This window comes from Benincasa hispida, chromosome 3, assembly GCF_009727055.1.
Source record: "Benincasa hispida cultivar B227 chromosome 3, ASM972705v1, whole genome shotgun sequence".
In the NCBI taxonomy this organism is placed as follows: Eukaryota; Viridiplantae; Streptophyta; class Magnoliopsida; order Cucurbitales; family Cucurbitaceae; genus Benincasa; species Benincasa hispida.
Genome location: NC_052351.1, coordinates 29,208,660 through 29,233,646, shown reverse-complemented (window position 1 = coordinate 29,233,646; position 24,987 = coordinate 29,208,660). Strand labels below are relative to the sequence as shown.

General features: G+C 27.4%; 1 protein-coding gene across 2 annotated transcripts; it reads left to right on the top strand.

Annotated features, from left to right (window-relative positions):
- Window positions 1-18,914: 18,914 nt before the first annotated feature.
- On the top strand, window positions 18,915-24,022 carry LOC120072838 (WAT1-related protein At5g64700-like). Of its 2 annotated transcripts, none has more exons than XM_039025354.1 (9): window positions 18,915-18,965; window positions 19,361-19,433; window positions 21,391-21,636; window positions 21,744-21,806; window positions 22,013-22,129; window positions 22,322-22,571; window positions 22,682-22,840; window positions 23,414-23,565; window positions 23,703-24,022. In XM_039025354.1, the coding sequence occupies exons 3-9, from the start codon at window positions 21,464-21,466 to the stop codon at window positions 23,872-23,874; spliced, it is 1,086 nt and encodes a 361-aa protein (XP_038881282.1). In that variant the 5' UTR covers window positions 18,915-18,965; window positions 19,361-19,433; window positions 21,391-21,463; the 3' UTR covers window positions 23,875-24,022. The 2 variants fall into 2 exon arrangements, with proteins under 2 accessions (XP_038881282.1, XP_038881283.1); XM_039025355.1 differs by having other exon boundaries at window positions 18,928-18,965; window positions 21,388-21,636.
- The last annotated feature ends 965 nt before the right edge of the window (window positions 24,023-24,987 follow it).

Here is a 24,987-nt window from a genome sequence, read left to right as displayed (position 1 = left end):
AATTTTGTTAAGAAATATACTCTGTGAACGTTGTCCTTTAGGAAATCAATGGGCAGTTTTGATTGAGTTGAGAAAAAAATATTTTTTCTTTTGATAAAACTGATTGAAATGCATTCGAAAAACTATTTTGAATGGTTGTCAAACACTCAAATTTTCTTCAAAATAATTTTTTAAAATTAATCACTTGAAAATATATTTCAAATGCACCTTAAATTTTAAGGAGATCATATAGATGAGATCATACTATGTTGATTAAGAATGCGTTTGGATTAATATGCTAAGTGATTTTGAAAGGTTAAATTAGATTTAAAATTTAATAATTTTCTGATGACAAAAAAAATTAAAATAACTACTTTTAATAATTTTTTTATTTGAAAGAATCAGTTTAAAGTTTTGATTATGATCTGAAAAATAGTTATGAAATGATTGAACAAGAGAATCATTTTGAAATCACTTTTATCTATGCTTCAATCAAACAAACACATGATGGAAATTATTTTAAAGAAAATGTAATCAAACATATAGAAATTAATAAGAAGTGTTTTAATTTTTCTTAAAAAAGAAGTGCTTTAATAAAAATATATATTTTCTTAAAAAATGTTTAAATTAGAATGTAAATCAAACTCACACTCTAAATTTTGTAGATAATTTTGAAAATTGAATTGGGTTAATTAACATAATATGCAAAGTTGAACTATTAAGGAAATTAATAGAATCCGATATACATTGAGCAAAAAGAAAAAAAATCATAAAATAAACACCATAGTCAATCGGGAGTTCAATTCTCATCTCAATTTTACTAATTTTTTAATAGTCCAATAATTATAATAAAATAAGATTTAAACCTTTGATTAAACTTTTAATTTATAACTATTATGAATATTATAATAATAAATAGATGCTTATTGCTTACTGTTTCAAAAGTCATATGTTATCCTTCATATTGTTCATATGTCTTGTAGTTATTCATATTTGGTGTCCATGTAAGTCTACATCCATCCATTGATACGTATTCTCATTGTGCTCCTCAATTTCATAACACGTTATCAGCACGAGCTCCTGTCATTTTCTCCACTAAAGGTATGTCCTAAAGGTATGTCGGTTTTTTCCTCTTCGTTATAATTAATAAATTTAATGTTATTGTGCATATTCAATATCTATTAAATTTCTAATATAAATACAATATTTTGTGATAGTGTTGCCATGACAAATCTTACAAATTTAGAATTCATACCCTTGACATTAATGACCATAATTATTTGTCATGGGTGCTCGATGCCGAAATTCACTTAGATGCTATGAACTTAGGAGAAACAATTAAAGAAGGAAATACAACATCCAGTTAGGACAAAGCAAAAACTATGATTTTCCTTTGTCATCATCTCCACAAGGGATTAAAAATGGAGTATCTTACAATAAAAGATCCCCGTATTTTGTAAAAAAATTTGAAAGAAAGGTATGATCATCAAAAGACAGTTATTCTTTCTAAAGCTCGTTGTGAGTGGATGCATTTGAGGTAAGTGATTACAATTTCACATTATTTAAAATCAGTTCAAAATTGTTATCATATAGAGAAAAAATTACTGATGTTGATTTGTTAGGGAAGAAATTTTCTACATTTCATGTCTCGAATATGCTCCTGCAGTAGCAATATTGAGAGAAAGATTTTAAACAGTATTGTGAATTAATTTAACATCTTCTCGTGGCTGGATGAAATAACGAATTATTGATGAAAAATCATGAATATCGACCAACCGGAACGACACTATTCCCTGAAGTGAATGTTGTGAATTTTAATATTAATTGTGGTTAAGGTCGTGGTTGCGGTCGAAGTCGTGACCGTGGCAGAGGAAGAAATAATTATTATTTTCGTGGTGGTCGTTTTAATCATTCAAATTTCAAAAGAATTACACAAAATGATGAGCACAAATGAAAAACTCCACAAAATAAGAGTTCAAAAAGTGTTGAAAATAAATGCTTCCTATGCGAAATGACTGGACATTGGTCACGTACCTGTCATATGTCAAAACACTTAGTTGACCTCTATCAAGCCTCCCGAAGGAAATAGGAAAAAATGTGGAAGCAAATTTTACATACAAGGATAATGATATATTTGACCCGTCCCATATGAAAAATTTGGATGTGGTGGACTTCTTTGAATCTTCTGAAGAGAAGATTGCCGTAGTTGATGGAATATCAAGTGTTTCTTTTGATTTTGAGAATATCTAGACTTAATGTTATTGTTTTCTTTTATCAATCTTCATATTTTTTTTTAGTAACTTTTGTATATTTTAAGTATTGTTTTTCTTAATGTAATTATTTCCTTTTATGAAGAAACATGGATCATTTTCATATGTTCAGTGTTTAAAAAATGAGCAAAGAAGATCTATGTCTGGTAGACAGTGCAACTACACACATAATACTTACAAATAAAAAATACGTTTCCAAATTGACAATGCTGAAAGCAAAAGTAAATACAATATCAAGTTCTACAAACTTGATTGAAGGTTTTGGAAAAGCAAATATTATTTTGCTAGACGAAAAAAAAAACAATTGACAATGCATTGTTCTCTAGTCAATAAAAGAGAAATCTTCTAAGTTTTAAAAATATACGTTGTAATGGTTATCATATTGAGACTGATAGTAAGAATAATGTGGAATATCTATATATCATATCTACTGACTCAAATGAATATTGGAAGAGTTGTTTACTTTATCTTCTGGACTGTATTATACTCATATACGAGTAATTAAAACATATGCAACAATGAACCTGAAGTTCATGAATCCAGACATATTTACTATTTGGCATGACCGATTGGGTCATCCAAGATCTATAATGATGAGAAGAATTATTGAGAATTCAAATGGACACCTATTAAAAAACCAGAAAACTCTTCAATCTAATGAACTATCATGTGATGCTTGTTCTCAAGGAAAATTGATAATTAGACCATCACCAGCTAAAGTGGGGATTGAATCACCTGCATTTTTAGAACGAATTAATGATGATATATGTGGACCCATTAACCCACCAAATGAATCATTTAGATATTTTATGATATTAATAAATGCATCCCCTAGATGGCCACACGTGTGTTTATTATCATGTCGAAATCTTACATTTACAAGATTAGTTGCTCAAATAATTAAGTTAAGAGCATAATTTTCTGATTATATAATTAAGACCATTCATCTTGATAATGCTGGTGAATTCACATCCTAAGCTTTTGATAATTATTGCATGTCAAATGGGATAAGTGTTGAACATCCTTTAGTTCATGTTCATAAACAAAATGGTTTAGCAGAATCATTTATAAAATGTTTGCAATTAATTGCAAGACCATTACTTATGAGAGATAAGCTTCTTTCATTTGTATGAGGACATACTATTTTGCATGCAATGTCACTTGTACGTATTAGGCCAGTAACTTATCATAAGTACTCGCCATTATAATTAGTTTATGGCATGAGCCAAATATTTCCCATATGAGAATTTTTAAGTGTGCAATATATGTTCCAATTGTTCCACTACAATGCACTAAGATGGATCCTCAAAGGAGATTAGAAATATATGTTGGATATGATTCCCCATCAATTATTAAATATTTTGAGACCCTGACAGGTGATGTATTTACTGCATGATTTGCTGATTGTCATTTTATGAGATAAATTTTCTAACATTAGGGGGAGGAATTAAGAAATTAGAAAAAAAAAGTACATGGAATGCATCGTCATAATATCATTTAGATCCCCATATAGATCAATGTGAACTTGAAATTTAAAAAATAATTTCCTTGTAAAATATAGCAAATCAATTACCAGATGCATTTATAGATGCAAAGAAAGTAACTAAGTCACATATACCAGCTACAAATATTCCATAAAAAATTGATATCCCAACACAACAAGTCGTCGCTAATGAGTCTGAAACACGCCAGAAGCATGGTAGACCAGTAGGTTCCAAATATAAAAATCCTTGAGAACGAAAACTAATTAATAGTGAAAAAGACTTGGTTGAGGATGTAAAAACCTATAAAAAAATCCTCGACATGTCTAGTGAGGAAGGTGAAATACTTAAAAATAATAATGAGATTTCAATAAACTATGTTAGACAGGAAAACGATGGAATCAAACTAATATAACTATTGATAACATTTTTGTAAGAGTGTAATAACATGCAGCAGAAGTAATAAGGATCAATAAGTATTCAAATTCACTAATTTTAGCAGAAACTAAAACATGCTCATCTAAATAAGAGGGTTTTAGATCATACCTTTGTAGAACTCTTCAAAATCTCGATCAATCAGCAACAGTCTTCTCCAAAAATCACTGTGAACCACATCAAAATCTTCCCCACTATCCTTTTGGAGCTTTAGATCGAGTTGTGGGACTCAAGAACAGTTTGAAGCAATGTAAAACGCAAGGAGAAGCTCACAACAACACTCACTTGAAGAACATTTCTTCAACTGAAATTTCTCTCAAATTTTTGTGGAATGCCTCCCTCGAAATCACTCTGTTCTTCTTTATTTATTGCAGATGAACATGGAAAGAAGAAATGTGCATGGCTTGCAGCTCATGCTTGGAGTTAATGAAGAAGAGGAAGTAGGTTTTGTGTGAGCATGAAGAAGATGATAATAGAAAACCATGAAATTCCATTTTGTGCATGTTTTTCCAATTTTCCAATTTATCTCAAAATCAAAATTTTGATTTTAAAAACCATTTTGATTTTTAAATTAAAAAATTAATTTTCTAAGATTAATTTCATAAATTAATTTAAAAATACTAATTAATTTTATATCAAATATTAAATTAATTTTTGCACAAATCTATCTTCTATATTTAAATCATATTTAAATATATATTCTCCTATTCCGTTTAATTTTAATTTGAACATTTCAAATTAATTTCTCAAGCTACTCTAAGCTTAACCATTTACGAGCTAGTAGGGGGACCTCGTGGACCTACAGATCATGAGCTCCAACGATTCAAGATTAATCGGCTAAACTCATTAGACCGATCTAACCCTCATTCGTTAACTAATGGGACACTCCACTATAGCCCATAGTTGAACTTCCCTCATTGTAGATATATTATGTCCACTTTATAACCATAATCAGTAAGTCGATCCTTCACAGGTTGTTCGTAATCACAGTTGGGTCAAGATAACCGTTTTACCCCTGTGAATATATCTTGTTCCTTAAGTTCCCATTGACCCTCTAATAAACAATTCTGATTCATAATCCCTATGAATCAAATCCTCTCTTTATCATGAGAAGGTGGGGTCCCAATTGTTCAAGACCTGGAATCAACAATTAAGAGAACAACTTATCTACTAACCCTAAATCAGGTAGGAGTGAATTCCATCTTGCAAAGCTATGTCCCCAACTATTCATCTGGTCTTATCTCCAATGGGAAGCTTATTGAGCAGTATTATTGGACTACTCTCACCGTTTGCAGATCAAAGGAAAATCTCGAACAAACAGGAGTCCATAGCTAGTTCAGGATTAAGATCGAGTTAACCTAGGTTATTTGATAAATGAAATAGTCAGTTTTAACAGTAAACAGTCGTTATAAAGAAAAGTGACTATTTCCATGGTCTAGTCTATATGCAAACTCATTGCATAGGATTCCTTTACTCATATGTCTCAATATGATGATCTGTGGATCACATCATTTGTAGCACTTTACAACTCTTGTAACAACTACAAAGTGAGCCACATCCAATAGTGTTACCAGGATGAGATACCCAATTTCATCCATATACTTATTAGACCATTTAAGCTATATACTGTTAACTTGATCCTATTGATGTCACTACATAAAGTTACAGTATTCAAACTATAGCCATGGATATGTTTATTGGATTTTCATAATAAGATGCAAAATCAACAATTTATTATTTATTGATAAATAGAATGTTTAACACGAATTGCGAGTTCTAAGACATTCCCAACAATTTTTGCGTATAATGTTGCTCTTGATATTATATTTGAATATGAGGATCCTGAACTAAAATCTATTGTAGAATGTTGACATAGAAAAGATTAACTTCAGTGGAAAGAAGCAATTGAGGTAGAATTAAACTCACTTTCAAAACATCAGGTTTTTGGACCAATAGTCCGAACACCAGAAGGTGTTAATCTCGTGGGATACAAATGAGTATTTGTGAGGAAAATAAATGAAAATAATGAGGTCACAAGATATAAAAACAAGACTAGTTGCACAAGGTTTTTCACAAAGACTTGGTATTGATTTTGAGGAGACGTATTCTCCAGTGGTGGATGCAATTACTGAAGGAATGAAGTATCATGCAACAAAAGACTACAAAATCAATAAGCACTTAAACTACATTTAATTTGAGTTATAAGAATTACCGAGAGGACTACCATCGAGATCTTCTCTATTATGCTCAGCTAGAATGTGTGGTGGAAACACTTGAACAAGTTCAATTAATGAAGAACGAGAGTAGGGTTTTCAGGTTATCAATTCAGAAAATATGTTTCAGCATTCTCTCTAATCTTCATGCATGGAGCTTCAATATATAGGTAAAAAGCAGGCAAATGTATATGGTTGCATGTTGAGCAGCTCCAGCTTGAAGATCATCAAAACTTGAAATGGAATTCGGTGATTCTCCAATAAATATGTTAATGGATTTTTTTTCCAAAAATGGAAAAAACCCATTAACCTAAAATGATTTCAAGAAATCATTGTATTTAAATTAATTGTATAAAATTAATTCTATATAATTAATTTAAATAAAACTAATTTTAATTAATTTTTAATAATATTAATTTAATATCTAAATATTAAATTAATAAAATATTAATATCACCAAAGAATCAATTTTATATTTAAATCATAATTTAAATATTAATTAATTTTTAATTCCATTTAATTTCAATTAAATTAAACGTTTATAATTGTATCATATACAATCAATTGAAAACCCTAAAAAAAATTAAATTTGAACATTTCAAATTCATAACCCTAATTTCATACATCAATACTCAATTTGTTATTCCAATTTAATGAGCTAATAGAGAGACCTAATGACCCTACAGATCATGAGCTCAAATGATCTGTAATTAATTCATTAAAACTCTTTAATCGAATTAATTACTATTCGTTAACTATCACGACACACCACTATAAGTCAATAGTTGCACTCTTCTCACTGTAGATATATATTTCTGACCATAATCGGTAAGTCGATCCTTCACAAGTCGTTCGTAATTACAGCTGGGTCAAAATTATCGTTTTACCCCTGTAAATACATCTCGTTTCTTAAGTTCCCACTGATCCTCTAATGAACAATTCGATTCATAATACTAGTTATGAATCATGTCCTTTCTTTATCATGAGAAGGCAAGGCCTCGATTGTTCAAGACCTGGAATCAATACTTAAGAGAACAACCTATCTACTAACCGTATAATGGGTAAAAGTGAATTCCATCTTGCAGGGCTATGTCCCTAGCTAGCCATCCGGTATTATCCCCAAAATGGAAGGCTTATTGAGCAGTGCTGTCGGACTATTCTCACCCGTGCAGATCAAAGAATAATACCGAATAAATAGGAGTTCATAGCTAGCTTAGGATTAAGATTGAGTTATCCTAGGTTACTTAAGTATGAAATAGTCAGTTTTAACAGTAAAACGGTCGTTATAAAGAAAAGTGACTATTTCGTGGTCCAGTCTATATGCAAACTCATTGCATAGGATGCCTCCACTCACATATCTGTACATAAATGATTTGTGGATCACATCATTTTTATTGCCTATACAAAATGGGTTGCATCTAATAGTGTTACCAGGATGAGATACCCAATTTCATCCATATACTTATAAACCATTTTGGCTAAATACTATTAACTTGATCCTGTTTATGTCACCACATAAAGTTAAAATATTCATACCATAGCCATGGATATGTTTATTGAATTTTCATAATAGAATGCAAATTTAACAACTTTATTGAATAAAATACTCAATAATATTTTATTGATAAATAGAATGTTTAACACGAACTGCGAGTTCTAAGACATTCCTAACAATTACATTAAGATATTTAATTGACTTGACTATGTATAAAAATCTAGATATGCATCTTATGAATGTAGTCACAATATATTTATATGGATCTCTTGATAATGATATTTATATGAGAATCCTAGAAGGATTTAAGGTACTAAAACATATACATCAAATTCTCGGGAATAGTATTCAACAAAGTTACAGAGATCACTATATGGATTGAAACAATTAGGGCGGATGTGGTACAATCGCTTGAGTGAATATTTATTGAAAGAAGGATATCAAAATAATCCAATAAGTCCATATGTTTTTATAAAGAAATCACAATCAGGATTTGCTATTATAATTGTATATGTTGATGACTTGAATATAATTGGAACTTCTGAAGAGCTTTCAAATGCAATAGAATATCTTAAGAAATAATTTAAGATAAAAGATCTTAGAAAAATAAAAATTTTCCTTGATTTACAAATTGAGCATTTAGCAGATGAAATATTTATTCATCAGTCAACTTATACAGGAAAATTTTTGAAAAGATTTTATATAGATAAAGCACATCCATTAAATATTCCAATGGAAGTCCATTCATTGGATATAAAGAAAGATATATTTCGACCTCGAGAAGATAATGAAGAACTTCTTGGTCCTGAAGTACCATATCTTAGTGAAATTGGTGTACTTATATATCTTGCTAATAGTACAAGACCGAATATTGCATTTTCAGTAAATTTATTAGCAAGATATAGTTATTTTCCAACAAAAAAGACATTGGAACAAAATTAAGCATATACTTCGTTATCTCCAAGGAACAATCTATATGAGTTTGCTTTATTCAAATAAATCAAATTTTGATCTAGTTGGTTATGCAAATTCTGGATATTTATCTAATCCACACAAAGCTAGATCACAAATAAGTATCTATTCACATGTGGAGGAACTGCTATATCATGATGATTGGTGAAACAGACCATAACAGTCACTTCTTTAAATTATGCTGAAATTCTTACAGTTCATGAGGTTAGTCAAGAATGTGTATGACTAAGCTCAATGACTCAGCACATTCGTGAAATATGTGGCTTGTCTTCTAATAAAACCCCTCAAACAATATTATACAAAGACAACACAGCTTGCATAACTCAAATCAAAGGAGGATATATTAAAAGATATAGAACAAATCATATTTCACCGAAGCTTTTCTACGCTCATGATCTTGAAGAAAATGGCGACAGACTTATTTACAACGGCATAACCGTCAACTTTTGAAAAATTGGTGCACAACATTGGAATGCGGTGACTCAGAGATCTTAAGTGATGTTTTCTTGAGGGGAGTAAATATATTGTATTCTTTTAGGAGTATGTATTATATGAAATATATACTCTTTTTCCTTCACTGGGGTTTTTTCCATTGGATTTTTCCTAACAAGGTTTTAACGAGACATATTTCACATATATATATGGGCATCTAAGAGAGAGTATTATGAATATTATAATAATAAATAGATGCCCACTTCTTAGTGTCCCAAAAGTTATGTGTCACCCTTCATATTGTCCATGTGCCTAGTTATTTATGTTTAATGTCCATGTAAGTCCATATCCGACTTGCCACTTTATCTATAAATAGTGGCATTTGGTGGATCTTAAAATCACATACTAATTGATTCGTGTTTCCGTTGTGTTCCTCAATTTCAGAACAATAACATCCTTTTTCATAGAGAAAAACATCATCAAAACATTCCTAAAATAATAAATTAGGACCGTTGTTTCAAAAACAGAAAAAAATTCGGAGCGATTTATGATTTTAAGCAAGTTTAATGCATATGTGTCTGTCCTAACTATGTATTTTCTGAGACACTTAAAAAACTTGGGGAAAGACACCAAAAAACATGGAATGGTCATATTCTGAGTAGTTTGTTAATTAATTCATACCAACTTTGATTTAGTGGTGACACAAGAAAATAAATCATAGTTGTTCATGTTTAGAATATGATTCTTATTAAAATCAAGTAATTATAAACACATGGTGGTATTATTATACAAGTAATGATGTATTGATATTTGTGCATTCCGAAAGATATATTTATAAGATAATTTGTCAGTAATAAATTATGATGAGAAAATTTGATAGAGATAGAAAAATAAAGTAACTTTAGATGAATTTAAGTATTTTTATTATTATATATATTTTTTCCTTATGAAATTTTCTCTTTACTTTAATATATATTTGAATGTACAACTTCCTCCTCCTCGGATGAATCGACACATTTGACTTAGGAGAATCTTGACTAAGTTTTGGTAAAACGAATAATTATTTAGTGGAGTTTTTAGATTTTAGCTTTCTTAAAAATTTGATATCTTTCATTATCCATCTCAAATTTTCATTTCATTCATTTATTTTCTTACATTTATTCTAAATTTTAATTGATTCAAATTCTTATAACAATTATTTTTTAGAAAAATTAGTTTAGGAATTTTTCTTAGTTAAACAAAATGGTTGCAATTCAAATAATATATACATTTAAATAATTATATAACTAAATTACACTAATTTAGTATTAATTTATCGAGCACTTTAATTAGTTTTTTTTCTAATTTAAAATTAAAGTTTACCAAACACTCTTTTACTTCTATCTACAACTGATTTTTTTAGAAGTATAATTACCAGTAATTATTTTAAAAGTTAAAACAAACCCAAACGAAATTCAAGTATTTGTGAGGAATGATACATTTGACTTGGACATATGTTATAAGTGATTATTTTAATTCAGTTTAAGTGATTATTTTTTTCTTAATTGTCGCATTCCAACAATTCACAATTTTATTCTTTCACTTTCGCCCATTTTATTTCTCTTTTAATTGTAGTTTTGTATTTTTAATAATTTAAGTCTTGTTTAGTATCTATTTGGTTTTCAATATTTAGTTTTTAAAAATTAAGTCTATCAATAATCTCTTTCACTTCTTAAATTCTTGCTATTTTATATACTTTTTAACATTATTTTTAAAGACCAAGCCAAGTTTTGAAAACTAAAGGAATAGTTTTTATTTTTTATATATATATTTAGCTAAAAAATTAACTTTTTTTACTTAAAAAAGATGAAAACCATCCTAAGAAACTAAATAAACTTAATTTTTTTAAAAAAAAACTAAATAGTTAACAAAAATGTCCTTAATATTTCTAGTTTTGAAACACAAGCTAATCATTACAAAGAAAGATTTTTAATCACACAAAAAATCACTCCTTAAATATTTAGGTCCCGTTTGGTAATCATTTACTTTTTGAAAATTAAATCTATTTCATTCACATTTCTTACAATGATTTACATCTTTCTTGACTACAATGGTTGAATTCTTAGCCAAATTCAAAAAACAAAAGCAACTTTTTTAAAGTTATTTTTTTAGTTATCAAATTTTGGCTTGATTTTTTAAACCGTTGGTGAAAAGTAGATAACAAAGGAAAAAAATTTGAAGGTAAAAATAGTGTCTATATGCTTGATTTTAGAAAACAAAAACAATAAACAAATTGGTATCAAACGGACCTTATTTTTCATGAAAGTTCTGAAAGTTACTCTAAATAGACACATTCTAAAATGTTTAAAGAGAAACTTTTAATATATATANTATATATATATATTAAAGTTGAAACATTATCAAAAAAATATATATATTTAAAGATAAGCTTTAAAATTAGATTTCAAATGTCATGATCTAACTGTGAAGATATGTTTAAAATAGAGTAGTCATATATTCTTTGTCCTTTAAAATTTCATAAATTCATATTTTTGTCTCTCTTCAATTGATCTCTATAATTTTCACTATAGTAAGTAAATGTGTTATCCACATGGGGCATAAGTCTTCATAGTTTGTTTTTGATTAATTTCAATCGGGTTGAGCCTTATATTAATAAAGATGTTATCCTTAACTTATATACTTATAATCTTCCAATTTTCGAGTCAATGTAAGACTTTTTATGATTGCACTCCCAATTTGTCAATAAAGTTGACTATTTTTTAGGCTTTATTTATATGGTTAAAATTAGAACACGTGATTTTAATTAATACCAGTTGTTATAGACAATATACTTCTCCATAGTTTTTAGAAAGACACGATATTGCCAATTTAATTTAGATATAATATCTGATGAGTTTACTTTTATTTTCACTTAAAAGAAGATCTCACATCAAAAGATGCGATGTATTGTTCCTCACTTATGATTCCATGATTCTTCATTTTTTAATTGAGGTAAGATTTTTGCGAAATTAAAAATTACGTGTCCATTTCCTTCCGGTGTCAAAATCAACCTATATGACTACTCATGCAAAAGCTTTCTTTTTCCCAATCTAATGGGTTTAACTATTATAAAGTCATCTCTAGAAAAAAAAAAAAAAAAAAAACTATTATAAAGTCTTCAACTACAGTTTTGGACTTATTAAACTAATATTAATTAGAATGGTTATAAAACACTCATATTTATAGTTTATATTATATAGTAAAATTGGCAAAAGGAAAAAATCATTAAAAGAGGGACCTTGTTTTGTAGGGGTCTTCACTTTCTCTTCAATTCTCTTTGTGGGCTTTTCTTCTTGTTTTGGACATATATAATATGTTTCTATTGGAAAGGATACAATCCCCTAATAATGCAATTCATTTTCATCAGGTAAAAGCAACTAAGCAACAAGAAAGAAAAAAAAAGTGATAAGTTTGGTACATCATGATATCAATCCAATTAGTGAATGATTAAAGCAATTTGTAGACACTGAATTTACTTGTATAGTCATGATGCAACCCACTTCATTCATTTTTATTTTCATATTTCAATGCTTGAAACATTGTAAGCCTATTATATATTCCTTTTCATGAATAATGTATATCGACCTAATTTCCTTTTTTGGTTTCTTTCAATTTTTTTTTTTTTTTTTTGGAGACTTACTATGAAATAGAAAGATCTAAACTCATAAGATATTAGATGATACAATCCAAGAGTAGTATTTGAGAGTGGTTTTAGAGATGGTGTTTTTAACATAATTGATTTATTAATAAGTGATTCATTAAAATTAATTTTCATACTATCATTTCGAGTTTGGTTCTACAATTTTAAAAGAGATTTTCCTACAATTTAAAGTGATTTTCAATAACTATTGACTTTTTAGAATAAATGTTTTACGTTAAATTATTTAATTATGATTAGGTTTGTAAAAATGTTATAAATCATGTTAATATTTGGTTCCATACCTATATAAAGGATATGATCTTTCAGACAATTAATTTTTGTTTTCAAAAGTACTAAATTGCTAAAAAACACATTAGATTTGAGATTGTAAAAAAATTAGAGGGTTAGTCGACAAAAATTGTATAGAGAGAAATAAAAGTTTAAGATAAAACTAGAAAGTTAGAGAAAAATTTCAGCGACAAAAAAGTTAAAAACAAAAGAGAAATTTAGAGATTTATGAGAAAAAAATTGAGAGAGAAATTTAATAGAGACCACGAGAAATCGAAAATAGAGAAATAAAGTTTAAGAGATAAATTGTTTTAGAGAGAATGACAAAAATTGATGGAAGATAACTTTAATTTAACAAGAGATTAAAAAAAACCAAAGAAATTTCAAGAGCAAAAAGTTAAAAAAAAAGTAAAATATTAGAGAGAAAAAAAGTTAAAGAGAGCAAAAGCTAGAGAGAGAAAATTAAAGAGAGTTAAAAGCTAGTCGAGAGAAAAAAAATGTGACAAAAATGAACCATTTTTAAAAAAGATATAATAAAATTAGAGATAAAGATTATAAAAACTTTCTAACTTGTAAATGAGAGAGAAATAAATCTAAAAACTGTAAAAAAAAAAATTGAAAAGAAAAATGCAAATTCTCAAAATTTTAGGACAAACTAAAGTAAAATAGGAGGATTTTTTTAAAAATATAAAATAATGGTCTTTTCAAAAATAAAATCACTTTCTAAGTGATTGATCGGGAATCATTTAAAGTGATTTTAGATGCCTATGTTTTATGATTGTCAAACATCACAATTTTAGAAGGAAAGTGATTTTTGACCTGCCAAAAATTATTCTCGATCATTCCAAAATCACTCCTAGAACTAAGTCTTTTATTCTATATTTTACAGCTGTGAAAGATCAACTAAGAGTCGTAAAATCATTTAAAAATTAAGAACTAAACTATAATATATATACTAATACAAGTTTAGTGATAAAAATTGAAATAAAGATGAAATTGAGAATCAAAACATGCAAACTAGGGGTGTTTAAAAAAATCTGATGACCCGAAAAACTCGATCAACCCAACCCGGGTTGGGTTGAGTTATAACTCATTTGGATTGGATTAGATTCAAATAAATGAAAATTTTATGAGTTGGATTGGTTTATGGGTTCATTTAATATAACCTAAACTAACCCGAATTTATTATTAACTTTAAAATATATTTTTTATTACTTATAACACAAATATTTATACATATATTGATTTTAATTTTATTTAATTCTAATATTTTTTGAAAATTTTATTTTTCAACAACTCTTAGAAGTAGTTTCTTTGTACTTTAGAAAGAAAATTTTCAGTATATAAATTGAAATTGAGTTGTTAATCTTAATTCAATATATGAATATAATTAATTTAGATTTTTACATATTTATGTTTTGTTCTTTTTAGAACAAAATTTTAAATAAATGACCTGATTAACCCGAATCAACCCAACCAAATATTTAATAGTTGGGTTGGATTGTGTTCATTTTTTTTAATACGGGTCATTTGGGTTGAAAAAATTTACAACCCGAACAATTGAGTTGGGTCTAAAAAGTTTTTCAACTCAACCCAACCCAATTCAACCTATGAACACCCCTAATATAAACATTATGCCTATGTTTTTTTTAACAATAGAGTTAGGAACATGAATATGTTTGATAAGTATTTTTTTGTTTCGGAAAATAAAATGGAAATAAAAAAAATTGTTTAATAAGTATTTATTGTTCCTTGTACTTTTATTCCAACTTTTCTCACTTTTTTTAAATTAAATATAATTTAATTATATAATATAAAACATATATAACATGCATAATTAAAACATATAAAAAAAATTACAATAATCAATGTATAAGATAGATGCGTAATACAAATGATGATGATTATATTAAATATTGCTCAAATTTAACCTACGATATTATTTCTCACTTGAGTTGATCATTCACTATAAATGATGATGATTTATATTCAATTCTAAATTATATATAACTCGATAAATGTTATGATTGTAAAATATTAAAAGAGGTTAAATGCATATGCAATGGACAAAGTTTATATATTGCAAAGTTCTATACGAGGTCCAAGTGTATTAAAAATTAATATTAAAAATGATAGATAAATTCACATGGTGAAAATTCAAAAATCCAAAAATTTAAATAATATATAAATATACCCATTTGAAAAATCAAGGAATAATAAAAAAAATCATGTCACATATGGGATTTGAACCAGGACATGAAACAATGTAAAGTTCAAAGGTATAAGAATCATTTGAAAAAGAAAAAGGCATAACAAAAATAAGTATATAAATGGGAGGAGACTCCCCTTCCCCTTCTTCTCAATTTGCATTTGGCCATCTATTTTGAATTTAATTTAGCTTTAATTTATGTTAGGCTTCTCTATTTGCATATGCTCAACCATAATCTAGTCAACAATATTGTCTCATAAAATAATCTTATCTTTTGATTTTGTTTAGTTTAATTTCTAGATGAGAATCTCTCCATCATTCTCTCTCTCTTATAATTTGGAGTTAATTAAAGCAATGTTTTTGTTGTATTTCTTAGAGTATAAAGATTTATATATCACCAAAAAAAAAAAAGAAGAGTATATATGAGATAAAGATGATCATTCAAAACCTTAACTTTTAAAACAATTAAGCTTTAATAATGAGCCAATTAATTATGATCCACATATTTTTCAAATAATAATAATCATCATCATCTTCTACATATACGATATATATATCAATTCATGTATATCTAACTAATTTGATTGAATAATTATTTCTTTAAAAAGAATTAATGATTGTAGGAGTGAGAATTTGAACCTCTAACAACAAGGAAAAAAAAAGTAGTATTTTAATCCTTAAATTATGTTTATGTTAACTTTGTTGAGAGGTTCTACGTTTATATACTAAAATATTGAGAATATTATGTTATAATGAAACATATGATTTTCTAAAAAAAAAAAAAGGAAAAATAATAAGAAAGAAATGAAATATACAATTTAATCAAAAAAATCAAATCAAAAATAGAAAAATAAAAGAACTATTTCTTAAGATAACAAAATTTTATTTTATTTTTTTTTTATAAAAGTGATAGAACTCTATCAGTAAATTGGGATTAGGAGTGTTCATTGGTTGGGTTGGGTTGGATTGGGTTGAAAGACTTTTTAGACCCAACCCAATTGTTCGAGTTATAAATTTCTTCAATCCAAATAACCCTTATTAAAAAATGAACCCAACCCAACCCAACCATAAAATATTTGGGTTGGGTTGGTTCGGGTTAATCGGGTCATTTATTTAAAATTTTGTTTAAAAAAGAAGCCAAAATCTAATTTAATTATTTTCATATATTGAATTAAGATTAACTACTCAATTTCAATTTATATAGTGAAAATTTTCCTTCTAAGGTGCAAAGAAACTACTTTTAAAAGTTGTTGAAGAATAAATTATGAAAAAATATTGGAATTAAATAAAATTAAAATCAATATATGTATAAATAATTGTATTATAAGTAACAAAAAAATTATATTGTAAAATTAATAATAAATTCGAGGTGGTTCGGGTTGATTTTGGTTATATTAGGTGAATCCATGAATCAACCCAACCCATAAAATTTTCATTTAATTGAACCCAACCCAACCCAAATGAGTTGATGACCCAACCAAACCGATCTTTCGGATCATCGAGTTTTTTGAACACCCCTAATTGGGATAGACTATTTTATTGAGATTTTTATATAGATAATCTATATATATATATTTTTAAAAGTTACCCAACGTTTTTAAAATAAAATTTTATAAGTTTTTGTTGGCGTCACCAACTCCTTTTATGGTTTATTTTATTGTTCTTTGTTGAAAATATATCCCATATTTATAAAAGTCAAGAGACCTCACAATCCTTATAAGATAGATGTCTTACTTCTTTTGTTGCCAATTGATTTTGAGATGGAACTCCACAGTATCAAATATTCTTATTATAGTTCTTAGCTCATTTTTTCGGTCTTCCTCTCATAGTGTGAAAAATGTACATTGTAACATTTTGTTTCAATTCTGTTGCCAAGATTGACTTGAAATTCCATTTTGAAACCTGTTTCATTTGAACACGTGGATTGGCTTTACCCTCAAAACTCTTTGAACTTAAAATAGCTAGTAGCAGTTAGACTTCATTTACAAATAAATAAATATGCAAAAATAAAAGTAAGAGTAAAAAGTTCAAAAATGAACACTAAGTTATATTAATTTATGTAATGTGATTTTTAAAACAAAAAGAAGCGCCTAATTACTCAAAAAAAAAAAAAAAGAGTTCACAGTTGAAGAAAATGTTGGACAAATTATCACCCAAAATTCTAGTATAACGTAAGTGATTAGATATATATATTTGAAAGGAATGTAAGTGACTAGATATTTATCTCAATATGAACACAAAATTGGAAAAAAAAAAATATTTGATTCAATAAGATAAAAGCCATCTTATGCATGAATATCTAGAGTTGTTAAAGAAAGGACAAAATAATAATATCTAATTTGACCATTATAACTAACCCACAATAAATCTAGTTTGAATTTATAGATATCGTTACTTGTTTTTTTGGAATGTTTGAGATAATAGAGTTGTGAAGTTTAGAGAGTTGTAAAATCTAGAAAGTTATGGGTGCACAACATTAGAAGTTAATAAAACATAAAATTAATTTTTTTTAGTTGTGAGATCAATAAACTCTTTGGATTAAATAAGTAGTGAAGAAGTTTTCCACTATGTGAAATTCCAACTTGTTGAGCCAAACAGCTCCTAAAAAGAAAAAAAAAACTTTTTAGTACTACGAGAGTATGATTATTTTTAGTTGAATTGCAAAAATTTATCCCTATAATTTAGAAAAAAATTAGAATTTAGTTTCTATGGTTTATAACTAAAATTTAATCCCTAATTTTATCAAACTATAGAGACTATTTATGAGGTTTTATTATATCATAACGACTCAAAATCGTAAGATCTAATTTCTAACTAACTTTTTTCGAACTATAAAACCAAATTTGTAATTTGACCAAAAAATTCCATACACATCTACTACATTAATAGCATGGGACGATTGACATTAATATGAAATTTATTAACATTTATATATAATGTGAACGAAGAAACTAAGATAGATATTTGGATTATAAATAGAAATTGTTTTTCCAAATTAGTATTAACGTAGTTGGAAAATTGCATAAGAAGCCTAAATTGATTGATCTTCTCATATTATAGAGACATAATCTTAGATTTTTGATGTTGACTTTAAACCATAGTTATTGTTGGTTAATTTAGATAATAATAATTAGAAAAAGGGGATATAAATTCACCGACAAGACAAGTAACAGCTATATGTTGACCAGAAGTTGTAATAATTTCAATTATGCCAATGAAGTTTTGATTCGTATTGGCAGCAAGCAAAGGAAGCAAGTCAAGCAGACGAAAGCAGACGGCAAAGTAGACACGGCGGTCAAAATACGCAACTAACTCTTTGGAAAAGTACTTCCCTCACGTCCTGTTTTTACATAAACCACTTCTCTTAATTCTCTTCTTCTTTAAAACCCCCATTCTCTCTTCTCTCATTCCTTCAACATTCATTTACTAATTGCATGCCATCTTTCTTCTTCTTCTTCTTCTTCTTCTTCATTCATTCATTCATTCATTCATTCATTCATTCATTCATTCAGGTATATTTTTCTTTTATATCGTATTATGATCTTCAATATCATTTGATTATATGTTTATTATTATCATTCAATATGTGTGTGTTTGCATACGTGTGTATGAAAGAAAAAACAAAACGATAAAGACAACCAATTTGATGCAAACATGATAAGATCCTTTCATAGACGGCTTTGGATATTCAAAATGTTGTAAAAAAGGCAGACATTCCATTCCATCCACAAATGCTAAAAGATTTAGTAGAAACAAAAATCAAATCCCAATGGTTAGAAGAAAAAACAAAACCTACACATTATATTATTTAAACTATACTCATAATGACATAATGTATGATGATTTTGGTTATTAGTTGTTTGTAATTGGGGGACCATAGAATAATGCATTAACTTGAAATTTACAGGTCATTGCCAAAGATAGTGAGGACAGAGGTTGAAAACAAAGATTTCAAAACAAGGGATTCAATAAACAATCAGGTTAGTAATGTTCTTCATAGTATCAATGTTTGATAGTACATTTAGAAGTTGTTCAAATATTTTTGGTAACATATTTATTATTAACAATAAAAGTAGTTAACTAATTATAGTTATTAACTAAGGATGTGTTTAGTTTAACTTTCAAGTGTTTATTATGAAATTAAGTTATTATGAAAAAATCGTAGTTTTTATTAAAAAAGAAAAAAGAGTTCAATGAATTTTTTTTTTTTTTAAAAAAAATACTTTTTCCCTCCAATCAATATAGCCCGAAATATTCTCAGTTATAATTAATCAAAATTTATAATATAGTATGCTAAACATGTTTTCTAAAACATTAAGGGACTTTATAATATAAAATAATATATTTACAAAATTTATTTATTTATTTTTTAAAGTTTAATCATGAATTTAAAAAGGTGTAGTATTTGTCCAATCATATTTTGAAGCAAAACACAACCTTCTTTAGACGATTCCCTCAATTATTATAAAATAATACAAATTGTTAAAATAATATATATGATGATGAATCGGAGTCGTCTTATAAAGATTTATTTTTCCAACGAAGAGAATGTAGACGTAAGCAAATATATACAAAATTGCTGAGGAAAGAGACGGAAAAAAATGAGTAAAAAATAATTGCTTCAACTATTACTTCACTTTTATATATATATTTTTAGTGTGTCATTTTAAAGAGCTTTTACGAATATAAAATTAGGAGGATTATTATTTTTGATTTTTTTTTTTTTGGGTGTGAACAAATATCAACTTTTTAACTTTTTTCGTAAAATTCATATGTATATAGTTTCTTTTGAACCAAAGCTAAGGTAGTTTACAAAAGGAGTGTAAAGTTGACAAGTTCTAAAGTTGAATCAAAATTGCCATCTTATCTTCCTATCTAATTTGGCATATTAATTTTTTTTTATGCTAAACATGTGACCCAATGCAACTACTATTCGTTCATTTGTTTTTCGTCAACTATTTTTTAGGAATATTTTCAAAATTCACTATGTGTTTTTATAACCTATTTTTTGAAAATTCATCTTATAATTATTGCTCTTACCTCTTGTTTTATTTGTTTTGTTATCTACTTACTTATTAAGGACATGTCTAGAAGTGATTTTGAAATGATTAAAATCACTTTTGACTTTTTCAAGATCACACTAGATATGTTTTAATCATTCAAAATCAATTTTGATTATATGAAAATTATATTTAAAAAAGTAAAATTTAACATTAAATCAACTTTTAGTGATTAAAGGTGTGTTTTTGGGGTGATTTTGAACTTGACAAAAGTGATTTAACAATTTCAAAATAACTCCCATTGTTTTAAAAAACTAAATCAAAATTTGAAAAGTAAAGAAAAAAAGTATTTAAAACATGTTTTTATTCTTGAAATTTGACTAAGAATTCAAAACGAGATCAAATACAAAAATTAGTATAATTTTAAAAACTAAAATGGTTATTGAACAGAGTTTAAAAAAATAATGTTTTTAAAATTTGTTAAAAAATTCCAATATTTACTTAAAGAAAGACGAAGTTTGCAATAGAGACAATTAATAATGTTTTAATACTTAATTTTTACACACATTAATTAGAACATAGCAATGGAATTAGAAGTCAACATTTTCCACGATGTGTCACAAGTGAAAGTGAAAGAAGCTATAAGTGGCATATAATAACTAAACAATATTAACAATAAAATAAAAAATAAAAAAAATATAAGGCAAACCAAAAATCAGCACAAAATCCTTTTGGTAGAATAAATATAAAGTACTTTAAATTCCAACCATTGCTGTCACTTATCCAAATATAATGTATCTGAACGACTTATTTGTAAATAAAGAATATAGTCCAATACCTTGTGTTTTTTGTATGTATGTTTAGTATTATTATTTTTAAACATTTTTTTTTCCTTTTTATTTGTATTCATTCAGCTCCCTTATTCTCTTATCAGCAGCCTCTTGCCCTTATATAAAGGGCAGCCAAAACCAAAAGTGTACACCAAATTATCATTCTTCCCATTCTTAAAAATGGGTTCGAAGAAGCCTTACATTGTTGCAATTTTCATTCAAATTACTTTTGCCGGAATGAGCTTAATGTCCAAGGCTGCCTTCGCCACCGGTATGAACACGTATATCTTCCTCTTCTATCGTCAAGCTGCTGGCAGTCTCATCTTAGTCCCACTAACTTTACTCTTAAAAGGGTACGTCTCATTTCTTTTAAATATATATATATATATATATTTTAATTTTATCGATACGAGCCTAACTAAATTGATACGAACTCTTAAATATTTATACTATGTTTCAGGAAGGAGAGGAGGCCATTGTCTTTCAAGCAGCTCTGCCATATTTTTCTCATTTCATTGATAGGGTGTGTATTTAATTAGTGTTTATTATTATTAGTGAGATCTCAATGATTTTAAAAGAATCTATGTTGGCAAAAAGTATAATGTACCAACCTTAGTCAAACCACTCCCCTATTAAAAAAAAAAAAAAAACAGAAAATAATATTGGTTATTATTAATAATTTATTATAAAATGTGATTATATTAATTAATTTGCATAAACTGGGTTTAGGATCACTCTTGCAATGAATGCTTATGGAGTGGCCATTGATTACACATCAGCAACTCTTGGAGCTGCAGCCTTCAACTGCCTTCCTGTTTCAACATTCATCTTTGCAGTTTTACTAAGGTAATCTTTAAATATGAATGAATAGTGTGGATTTGGAGTATTTAGAGTCGAGAGTTGTTTATTGGTAAGCTTCAGAAGATGTAAATTATTAACTTAAATGAACATTAGAATTGATAAAATATGTAATATTGTAATAAAAGATATATGATTGACTAAAAACTAAAAGAAGTATGGTGGGGTTTGTGAGAATAGAATGGAGAAGGTGAACTTAAAGAAAGCAGCAGGGATAGCAAAGGTGGCAGGGATGATGATATGCATGGGAGGAGCAGCAATTCTAGCTTTCTACAAAGGCCCATATTTAAAGCCACTTATCTCTCACCCACTTTTTCAAATAGAGGAATCCCAAACCAACATTACTTCCACTTCCCAAAAGTCATGGATGCTTGGCTGTTTCTTCCTCCTCGTCGCTACTACCACTTGGGGCATTTGGTTCGTCCTCCAGGTAAATATATCTTTCATCTTTCACCAACGTTTCGTAAAATTTTATATAGTATTATCTTCCATCTTTTATAAAACGTTTCATTCAATCAAATTTAAAATGGGTGAGTGTAGGCTCGATTCTTGAAGGGTTACCCTCACCCAGTGGAATTCATGTGCGCACAAACGGTCATGAGTGTGGCTCAATGCTTTGTTGTGGCTATCATTATGGAAAGAGATCCCTTGGAGTGGAAATTGGGATGGAACGTTCGACTCTATGCTGTACTCTATTGTGTAAGCTTTTCATCTCCCTATCTACAATTGGTTGAAATATTACTTTATTTCTATCTACTATCAATCTTGGTTAATTTTGGTTCTTAACTTTAAGAAAATTAATCATTTTGATCCTTTACAAATAAAATAAATGAAAGTGAAAGACCAAATTAGTCACTTTTTAAAAGTCAAACAACTAAAATAAACATTTTAGAATTGCAAGAACCAAAATAAACCAAAGTTTAAAATGTAAGAACCAAAATGAATATATTAAAAGTATATAGGTCAAATTGAACCAAAATTAAAAAAAAAAAAAAAGTAAACCAAAAATATGTTACTCTTGATTTTAATTATTCTATTTAAGAATAAAAAATGTTGCATTCTCGACGGCTTGAATTTAAGACCAAGTGCCATCTACGCAAAAAAAAAAAAATCATTTTATTTTAAACTCAAGATTTGCAACGGAAATAGTTTCATTAATGTACTATAAAAATACCAAAATGCAAATTTCTTTCTTTTTTTTTAAAAGAATAAAAAGTAGAAATTTCTATAAATAGAAAATTAATGGATTAATTGGGTTGTGACGTGGTGCAGGGCATTTTGGTAATTGGAATTGCAAATAATGCACAATGTTGGGTAATCAAAGAAAAGGGTCCAGTTTTCCAAGCTATGATGATGCCCTTGAATTTAGTCGCAACAATAATCGGTTCTCAGTTATTCTTGGCCGAAGGAATTTACTTGGGAAGGTAATAACTAATGATCTATATTCATATTACATAATCTTATTTTTAGTTTAATAGCTTCATCTATTTTTCGTTTAAAATTTAAAATATACCATTTTTTAAATATTTGATTCTAATTAGTTGTGTTATTGGATTGACAGTATTATAGGTGCGTCCTTGTTGGTAACGAGTCTTTACAGTGTTTTATGGGGAAAAAGCAAAGAGCTTGTCGTTACTCCAACTAATCAAGACCAACCATCTCCAGATTCTCCACAACAAAAAGAGTCACAAGAATCGACAAATCGTACTCAAGTTGACTCCACATTAGTCTAAAACACATTTGTTAGCTTTTCATGCTATTAATTAGTTTTTTTCCCCCTTTTTCTAGTTGCATTTTGGTTACTATGAGCAATAATATGTAGTTATTAGTTTCTATAATGTGATGAAATATATGAAGAATGTACTATCAATTTTAACATCAGAGGTTGAATTTTTCTCTCCATTTTGTAAAAAAAAAAAAAAAAAAAAAAAAAAAATAATGGAATACATGCAGTTTCCACATTTACCAAATGTTGTTGTATAAGATGGTCACGAAATTGATTTTTTTTTCCTTTAAAGAATACACACAGTGATAAATATATTTATTAATAAAAAAAATTATAAAATTCAAAATTCAAAACATATAATTACTTGTTTATATGGTCATTATTAATATGGATGGAAAATATATTTTCAATAGTATGATTCCAATATAAATAAAAAATCAATATATAAATAATATATTCTCAAATATACTCATAAATTATTCTAAAATATATTAGAAAAACTATTTCAATGATGGAAACATTCATTATTCCAATATAAAAAATTGTTAGACTCCAAATCCTCAAATAAGCTAAAATGATAATATATATATAAAGTAATGAAATTTGGAGAGATAAGGGAAAAAGTATTTTTTCTTTTTAAGTGCCAACCTGGTTGATTGAATCTAAACGTGACGATAGGATGGCGTAACTTGAATATATATACATAATTTCTATTTTTTTTTCTATGTAAGAGTTAACAAAAACTCAAAAATTTATAAGAAATTTCCATACGTAACATATTTCTATCTCTAATCTATTACGTAAGAATATAAATTTTGAGATAATCTTACAATTTTATTTAGAAAACATAAATGGTACAATAATTCTGATAATATTCATGTGATTCCAGCTAAAATTTATAAAATGTTGGTCCGTTGGGGGTGATTACATGAATATTGGCCAAGTATGATGGGGAGAGTACATGAATTCCAACTATGCCCTTTTTATTTTTGTTATTATTATTATTATTTATTTGAAAAAGGTTAACAAGTTAAAAGTAAAATTATCTTTCATGTTTACACTAGAAACATCAAAAAAGGTTAAAAAAAAAAAAAAAAAAAATTATATTTTGACAAATTTT